Below are 10,000 nucleotides of genomic sequence, written 5' to 3' on the forward strand. Positions count from 1 at the left end.
TATCAGATATTGAATTTGATATATTTTGAATTAGATATCTAATTTGAATTAGATATTTTGAATTAGATATCATATTTAAAGCGTTTAGGGTCTCTTTGGGTCTTAATCCGGGCCTCGTCAACTACCAACAATAGGGCCTCGTCAGCTACCAAGAACATAGGACATCGGGTTGCTGTAGTGCTATGTGTGGTGTGTGGGATAATTAGACTGACTGGGTCGGCAAGAGGCGTGTGGGCGGAGGGTGTGGGCTACAGATTGAGGTTTTTATTGCGTGTTGCTGCTTTTAGTAGCTTTCAAGGATGGTCGAATATTATAGATTGAGAAAGGAAAAGCCCAGAGACGGACGGGGTGCGGGTACTGTTTAAGTAGCTCTTGTTTGTCGATGTATGTGTACAAATGTAGGCGAAGTAGATGGGGCTGTTTGCTTAATCGTGTTTTGAGTGATTCGGTGTAAATGCTAATTGATAAGTTGTTCTGTAAACATTATTTCAAGGAGGGGCGGGGGTACTTTTAATCAGGACGCTTAAAAACAGATAGGGACATGAACATTTGAAGTCATTGGACTTTTGGTATCTGCTGTTTGTATATGGATGGGGGCAGCTGGAAGTTACTATTCTTTCGGTTTTGGTTAGGATCAATTAACGGTTGATAGTGGTTGGTTAATGATAGATGGAATGAAGAGTAAAGACTTATATGTATGTATATAGATATATATATATATAAATTGCTTCAGTCATTGGACTGTGGCCATGCGGGGTACATATATATATATATATATATATATATATATATATACACCTCATTATACCTCATTACTTACCTTAGAGCTGAAACGTATATAAGAATAAAAGAAGATACGACGGGCTTCTTTTAGTTTCCGTCTACCAAATATATTCACAATGTTTTAGTCTGCTTTAGGTTATAGTAGAAGACACTTGCTCAAGGTGCCATGCAGGGGGACTATATATATACATATATATATATATATATATATATATATATCCGTTTTTTCCGTCCTTGTTTTCGTATACATTCGCTGCTTTCTTCCAAGGAATCTAGTGCTCTTATAGCTTAGTTTTTCCTTGGGGTTGGCCAGATTGGAGCAATCTCGAGTATAACCAGCCGAAATTGCAAAGATAATCTGAAACTCGACTGAGGATAGAAAACTCCGAATGACCCGTCCTTGTTTTTTGTATCGTCTGTCTGCAGGTTTTGCGTTCTTGTCCCATTTTTAGTATTCCTTCATTCATATATATATATATATATATATATATACACACACACACACATATACATATATACAGAGGGCTTCTTTCAGTTTCCGTCTACAAAATCCATTCACATTGCTTTAGTCTGCCAAAGGCTATAGTAGAAGACACTTGCCGAAGGTGCCATGCAGTGTGACTGAACTCAGAGCCATGTGGTTTGGAGGCAAGAGTCTTACCATCCACCTAAGCCTGCACAATAGGCAATAAAACAGAAATAACAGTTTTTAAAATTTCATTCTTTCTGTGCGGCCCCCGGTACTGGTCCATGGTTTCCCCCACAAACACACATTCCTCACCCCCGCTTCGTCGCCTGACATAAATTCCAGTGTTTTTAAATTGGTGTCTCTTCTTCCTCTTTCAATCCGTCTTTCCTCGCCATTTCTTCTCAACTTGATCTTTTTCTTCTTCTCTTCCTCTCTCCCCGTCTTCTTCGCCACCCTCTCTTCCACCCATCACATCTTCTCCCCTTTTCTGTCTGACTCTCTCTCTCCTTCGCTTTCTCCCTCTGTCTCTTTACCTCCTCGTCTCCTCTGTCATACCCCCACTCCGCGTTCTCATCAAGAATGTCATTGAGACGCTCCATGACAAAACTAGAGCGGTACGGGGAGGAAGAGGACAGATAGAGAGAGAGAGAGAGAGAGAGTGAGAGAGAGAGAGAAAGAGAAAGAAGTAAATATATAAATATATATGTGTGTGTATATATATGTGTATATATATATATTGCTTATGGCCACTTCAAAGTAACTGTCCCTCCAACAGACGACACTGCCATTTAATCCAGTGTTTCAAACACTGAGACAGACAGAGTGGGGGCAGGATAGACAGAGTGGGGGCAGGATAGATAGATAGATAATGAAAAGGAGAGAGAGAGAGAGAGAGAAGGTGGAAGGATGTTAGGGAAAAAGAAAGACAAAAAGAAGGAAATTGGGAAAGTAAGGATTGTCTGTTTCCAAGGAAACTCGAGCATTGCTTTGGAATGTGTGAGGATAGGCAACAACTTATGGCGGAGTTGGTGATGGGGGATGTAATGGCGGTGGTGTCGCGAATTGTTGCTTTTGTTTCGTCCAAGGTCAGCCCTGATCGAGCAGACTAATAAGTCAAATGGCGTTCCGATTGTGACCATCGCATCTGAAACTTCACTAGCCAATATAGTATTCGGTTCTCTTCCTTTTTTTATGACAAGAAATATGAGTTGATATTTGGCTACTGTTTCTTACAGGTCTCAGTCGTTGGTGAGTGTCATGCTAGTATTGGCGCTAGGAGTATTGACTATTGTTGTTGTTGTTGTATAGCCCCAGGTCAGCCCTGATCCAGCAGACCAATAAATTGTCATAGGTATTCCAGTCGTGGTTATACCGACATTTTTTCCAGGCATTGTGTACCTTGGACAATACGATTCAAAATGCCTTTTTTTTTGTTTTGTTTTTAAGAGACAAGGTCAGCGTTTCTTATTCGGGTCTCCCGGAAACCTTAAGGTTCTACAAGAGGTTGCTAGGGGTTCCAAGAGAAATAATCCCTTCTACTATAGGGACTAGGCATGAAATTTTGGGGAAAGGGATGACTGGATTGCATTGACCCCACCAGAGCTTGACTGGTACTTATTTTATCGACCCCGAAAGGATACAAGGTGAAATCGACCTCGGCGGAATTTGAACTCAGAACGTAGCGGCAGACGAAATACCGCTAAGCATTTCGCCCGGCGAGCTAACGTTTCTGCCAGCTCACCGCCTTTCGAGAGAAATAAACAGGTTAATAAAAGTTATATAATGATTTTAGGTAGGGGTTCCCTGGGACGTGGGATGTTAAGTGAAGGGTTTTTCCAAGAGTGAAAAAAAGTTACCAACACTGTTTTCGAGTAAAGTTCCTCAACCAGGATTCCACCAAAAATGGTAATAGGTATGGTGATGGTAGTGTCGGTGAGTGACAGTGGCGAAGGTGTTGGTGCCGGCGGCGGTGGGGGGTTGTATGGTAGTGATGGTATGATAGTCGTGGTCACAGTCATGGTATGTTTGTCGTAGAGGACATTGATGGTGATGGTGGTGGTGGTGGTGGCGGTGGTATGGTGGTCGTCATGGTGATGATAATGGTAATGACGACAATACGATGGTCAATGACACTGTAATTTAGTGAAGGCATTAGTAGTGGTGATGATAAGACGGACTTTTGACTTGAAACGATAACTATATCCGGTTCATTGCATCTTTCCGTAATCACTAAATGTGAGTGAGTGTATGTATTTATAACACAAAATCTAGGATGTATTGGATGTAGAACACACACACACACATATATATATATATATATATATATATATATATATATATATATATATATATATATATATATATAAAGAGAGAGAGAGAGAGAGAGAGAGAGAGAGAGAGAGAGAGAGAGAGAGAGAGAGAGAGAGAGAAATCACAGGGAAAAAACACAACAAACGGAAATCGTCAAAACATAAGCGGAAAAAGGACGACAGCACAACGGCAAACAGGAATATCAAGATACACAGATCATTCGCAGCCAACTGACTCTTCAGTCGGTGTCCGGAATGTCCACACACACACACACATATACATACGACGGGCTTCTTTCAGTTTCCGTCTACCAAATCCACTCACAAGGCTTTGGTCAGCCCGAAGCTATAGTAGAAGACTTTGTCTGTCCTTGTGGACAATAAAGAAATAAGAAACGAACCCACATTTTCTGTAAACAGGACAAACGTTCAAACTTCGACTTTTCCTATCCAAATGGGATTTTAAAATCCAATATTAACAAACACGCTATTATTTATAGCTTTAACTGCTATAGTTTAAAGTTTCTAAGGGAGGTAACTCAGTTAAAGTATATAGAATATTTCCCTTTAGTGATTATGTCCCTTGGTAATCGACTATCAATGTTTCGGTTCTTGATAGTTTATTCTCAATTATATCTGTAGAGCTGACAATTCAAACATGTATCTACACACATATATATTCTTTTACTTGTTTCAGTCATTTGACTGTGGTCATACTGGAGCACTGCCCTTAGTTGAACAAATCGACCGCAGGACTTATTCTTTGTAAGCCTTGTACTTATTCTATCGGTCTCTTTTGCCGAACCGCTACGTTACGGGACGTAAGCACACCAACATCGGTTGTCAAGCGATGGTGGGGGACAAACACACGGTTGGCCCGAGGCTATAATAGAAGACACTTGCCCAAGGTGCCATGCAGTGGGACTGAACCAGGAACCATGTGGTTGGGAAGCAAGCCTCTTGCCACACAGCCACCCTAAGCCCTATTTACGTTATATCGGAAGTTAAACAGGGATTTGTGACCCATACTAAGTTGCTTTCAGTTGGTTTAGGATCGTGTTGCACGTTCCGATACCCTGAGTATATAATACAATCACAATTCTATCTCTGTTTACCACTGATCTTTGAGGTAATCAAGAATATAATCCGTCCAGTTGTTCAAGCTGTTAAGAAATAGAAGCTAATTTCTACCCTACAGTCTAAAAATGAAAAAGAAAAAGGACATAAAAATGGGTGAAATTGGTCCTCGAGTGGGAGACTTTCAACCAAAAAACTGTTGAATTAGGACCAGTCCAGAGTGAAACAAGAACTTGGTATTTCTTCAATACGTTAAAAATGGTAGGTAAATTTCTACCAAATTTCCTCAAAGAGAAAGAAGGACTCTTTTGGAGAATGTAAGTTTTGATGGACAATATACGCAAAATAAATAAATAATTAATTAAATGAATAGATAAATAAAGTTCTTTATTTTGAATCTCATCTTGAATGATACAGTTTAAACGTTTTAAAAAAGATGTGGTGGTCGCGGTTGGACTGCATTTGATCAGCAGGTCAGTTTGGTCAAAACTTACCTAAAGAATAAAGGAAAATTGAAGTGAAAAGAAAAAAATATATATAGTTATTTTTCGGGACGGTCATTTTTTTTTCCTTGTCAAATAAACACACGCACCTTATATTCGTTCTTCACTCGTTTATTATTGTTCTTATGGAGTGAAGAATGAATATATTGTGCGTGTGTTTATTTGGCAAGAAATATATATATATATATATATATATGACCGTCCCAGAATGTAACAGTATCTGTTTCAACAAACGATTTTCATAAGAATTTTGGAAAAGGAATTTATAAACGTAAAATATAAGGGAGGCAACTCCTTGTTCTTAGCAAAACAGGGAAGCGAAATAGCTGACATCTGCAAATGGTTAGTTTTACATTATTTTAATTGAGGAAAAAATGCGCTGATTATATATTTAAACAACAAAAAGATGGGTCTCGTTGTCTGCGATATATTCGACATTAGAAATAATCAAAGCAGAACTAAAAGATAGTGATTAGGAAAGCTACGACGTTTTACGAACATTGCTGTACCAAGTTTGAATGGGAAACAACTCCTAACATTATAGAAATATAACTTTACATTTCAACTATCATTTACTGCGACCTGGATATATATTGTTCTTATCGGCTTTTCACATTATTCGACGTATTCTGCTGACGACAAAAACAGGCCGTTGAAGCATCGAAGTTCACTACCGTCTTCGGCTTACTGTGAGAAGGCTGCACACGATTGTTCGAAATCGAACTGGAACTCGATTTTTCAAAAACTAAATCATGTTTTCATTTCTATGTTATGTCTCAGTAGCTGGGATACATCACATGGTTTTCATTCTATCGTATGCACCGGAGATCTGACCTGACAGAAACTTCATTCTTCATTTAAAAATTGCAATGCCCAGAAGCTCTGTGTGCAAACTGTATTTCTCTCCATCGCCAAGAGAACCCCGACATCGATTGCTGACGATCAATCTCCTGTCAGCTGCTACTTAATTCGTTAATCTGTCCGGTTTTGCTTCCAGTAACAGGACTCCTACCTGTGAGTCATAGAATGGTCGTCTGCATAGATAAGAAATTTGGAGTACTTGTCTATCCATGGGAAAATATTACCTCGTTTGGAAACAGGACCAGCAACAAGAAGAGCATCCAGCCAGCCAGCCACTGAAAATCTGCTTCCACGAATTCCATGCGAACATGGAGAAATAGATGTTAAAATTATGATACCATCTGTATGCCATTGTGCAGCTCTACATTTTCCAAAACTTACTCCCTTCCTTTCAGACAAAACCCCTAGCTTCTCTTAGCTTTGGACTCCAAGACATCTGAGCAGATTAATGCACTGAACCCCATAGTAATCTATCGACAGCAAGCTCGTCTGGGTTTAATAGCACAAGGAAAACTGTCAACCCCTGGGCGACCCATGTTAGCAGTCACACTGTTGTATTCTGTGTCATTGTTACTAATTCGAAAAGGTCATCCGGATGCCCTACATGCTATAAAAATCAGCCAACAGTGCACTTGGTTGAGTGGTTTGGTTCTTGCTTTTAGTGAGTGCCAGGTTACTTTTTACCAAAAATTTTTCTCAGTTCCAGTGATTTTGTGGTAAACATTACCTTTCTTTTCAATCATTTCTTTGATGCTGTAAAAATTAACTGACAGACTTCCTGCGGGTAGCAGTCATTGTTTTTGGGTGATTACCCTATCCCCTTTTGCTACATAATTTTTCTCAGCCCTAGTTTGGTTGTTGCAGCTATTCTTACTTTCCATCTCAATCAGGTCCTTGATGCTATAAAAACTAGACAATAGCTGACCTGGTAGGGCAGGGCTATTGCAGTTCCTGTTTATGTGCCATGCTATTTTCGACCACTAAGCTTTTCTAGTCCCAAAATTGTTGTTGGTGCTGCAGCAAAGGTTACTTTCTTTCTTAGTCCTGTCTGTGGGGACAGTAAGGGCAGAGCCATCTTAGCAGCATTGTAAGCCCGTGGATAAATTAATCCATTGGGTCATGCAGTATTTATTGACAGCATGTCACAACATACACAGATCAGAATCGATCCCATAGACCCTTGGATCCTCTGGACCCTATAGCATTTATTTACAGCAAGCCACAGCATTCACAGATTAGAACTGGGCCCCTAAACCCTTCAGGTCCTTGGAAAAAATCAATGCACTGGGCCCTATATTTATTTGATAGCAAGCAACAGCACACATAAATCAGAAATGCACTCCTAGACACTTGGAGTCCTGTGAAAACCAATGTAGTGGACTCTATAATATTTGACCATGAGTTACAGTATACATGCGTCACAATTTGGCCCCTGAGCAACTGCCCAGTGTAGCCCTGTCTTAAGACAGTGCTGAATAAGAGTAGTTACATTAATGTCCATTCTATTCATTCATTTTCATTTCTTGCTGAAGAATTGGCGAATTCTTCATATTTGTTTTGTAACTTTGCAGAAAGATATAAAAGTACCCACGGGAACAAGAATCTAAATAACTTAGCAATCCTTTGAAACAGTTGGTTCAGCAGCAAAAGGGAATAGGAAAATTAACAATACCCCTTCCCTGAATGTGTGATTAAGAAGTTCACTTCCCAATCAAAAAGTTACAGGTTCAGTCCCACCCAGTGCATCACAGCACCTTGTCTATATACAGGGTGAGGCAAAAGTCACGCACCAGAGGAGTTAGTTAATTAATAACGTCTTAAATATCTTAATTTGTTCTGATCTTTTGCAGAAACAATTTTGACGAAACGGATGGGTGAAAAACTAATAAAGGATAAATGAGTTACCTTAGCGTCTATGTATGGGAAAGCAGGTGCTACTCACAGATCTGTTGCAGAGGAATTCAAACAGGGCAGAATCCACATTGACTTCCAACTGGACATCTTACTTAAACATTTTAAAGAAAACTGGTAGTGTTGCTGACCGCCCTCGAAGTGGCAGATCCAACATTAACGGTGGTTAATGAATCACGCAGGCACACAATTGAAATGTGTTATGAAAAGCAAGGGGGCGCATTTTGAACAGCACATATAACAATTACATAGCAAGCAAATAAAATTTTCATGAGTAATTATTCTTTGTAATTTGATTAAATTGTAATTTGATAAATTATCCCTATGGTGCATGACTTTTGCCTCATCCTGTATGTGTGTATATATATATATATATATATATATATATATATATATATATATATATATATACAGGGTTGGCCGAAGTCACCTGACAGTAAATCAAAACCATTTAATTCAAGATTAGAACAAAGAATTATTTTATATGAGACTTCACTAATAAATAGACGAATGTTGAAAAAAAAAAAGCAGCGATTTTAACTGACAGCATTCAATTATTAAACATTCATAATTGGAATGAATAAATGAAATTGAATATTAAGTATTTCTGGAATTTTGATTTACTGTTGGGTGACCTTTGGCCAACCCTGCCTATGTATAGTTCGAATTTAGAGAAAACAAAAGACAAAGACAGGTGTGGGAACGACAAGCAGGTGTATTAGTTTGAGGCTCGGGAAGAATGTAAAAGTCTTTCAGGTTTCAAGCTTATGGTCTTTGGCAGAAAGGAACGAGAGGAAATAAATAGAGAATGAATAAATGTGTAGAGATTAAAGGTTTCACACACACACACACACACACACACACAAAGACCATGCTTCAGTTTCTGTCTAATACATTAGCTTACAAAGTTTGGATTGGCATGGTGCTATAGTAGAAAACACTTGTCCAAGGTGCCAGATAGTGGGACTGAACCTGGAACGATGTGATTGGGAAGCAAGCTTCTTAACCACACAACCAGACCACATATGTAAAAAAGAAAATTAAAATTTCGATGTCAGACATAATCCTTACTCTTAAATAAGCTACAAGGAACAGTAATCTTTATTCCTTTTAATTAAAATGAGTAGAAAGAGATGATGAGAGACAAGTAATCAACTGAATCAAACACAGCATATAACTGGTTATATTTTATTGGGTCCTCTGGGAATTGAACTCAAAACATAAGAATTGAAACTGGACATTTCAACACTTTCCATCTTGCTCTTCTAGCATTTTCTGTCCGATTTGCCAATCTAGCGAGAGTAACAAGAATAACCATAATTCTTTCTACATTTGGCAAAAAGCCGGAAATTTTGAAGGGAGGGGCAGCCGATAACATCAAACCCCCCCTCCCCAGTGCTCAACTGATGATGGGTCAAGTTGACCTTGGCACAATTTGACCCTAGAATAGGAAGAATGCTGCTGAACATTTTGGCCAATGTTTTAACAGTTTTGCCAAGTCACTGCCATAAAATAATAATAATCCATTTTACTATAGGCACAAGGCCTCAAATTTGAGGAGAGGGGACTAGTCGATTACATCGACCCCAGTGTTTCACTGGTACTTAATTTATCAACCCTGAAAGGATGAAAGGCGAAGTTGACTTTAGTGGAATTTGAACACAAAACGTAAAGACATGCTAACAGTTTTGCTGGCTTGCCACCTTAATAACAACAACAATCCTTTCTACTAAAGACACAAGGCCAGAAATTTGGTGGGTAGGGGACTAGTTGATTACGTTGACCCCAGTATTTCATTGGTACTTATTTCATTAACCCCAAAAAGAAGAAAGACAAAGTCGACCTCGGCGGAATTTGAACTCAGAACATAAAGACAGACGAAATACAGGTAAGAATTTTGTCCAGCGTACTAACGACTCTGCTTAATGATGATGATGATGATGATGATAATAATTCTTTCTACTAAATGCACAAGACCTGAAATATCAGGAGAGGAAGTTGATTACATCAACCCCAGTACACAACTGGTACTTATTTTATCAACCCTGAAAGGATGAAAAGCAAAGTCAACCTTGGCAGAATTTGAA

At 39.0% G+C, this 10,000-nt stretch overlaps 1 protein-coding gene across 2 annotated transcripts in view; it reads right to left on the reverse strand.

The window, feature by feature from the left end:
* Positions 1-5,008: 5,008 nt before the first annotated feature.
* Positions 5,009-10,000, reverse strand: part of LOC106871005 (nuclear cap-binding protein subunit 2B) — a 10,232-nt gene continuing 5,240 nt past the window's right edge. The window contains exon 5 of one of the 2 annotated variants that reach the window (XM_014917260.3): positions 5,009-5,132. In XM_014917260.3, coding sequence (XP_014772746.1) covers positions 5,122-5,132 — 11 coding nt within the window. In that variant the 3' untranslated portion in view covers positions 5,009-5,121. Of the gene's footprint in view, positions 5,133-8,610 lie in introns of those variants that run through there. The other variant, XM_014917259.3, reaches the window with a different exon arrangement.

Source organism: Octopus bimaculoides, chromosome 27, assembly GCF_046866305.1.
Source record: "Octopus bimaculoides isolate indiv1 chromosome 27, ASM4686630v1, whole genome shotgun sequence".
In the NCBI taxonomy this organism is placed as follows: Eukaryota; Metazoa; Mollusca; class Cephalopoda; order Octopoda; family Octopodidae; genus Octopus; species Octopus bimaculoides.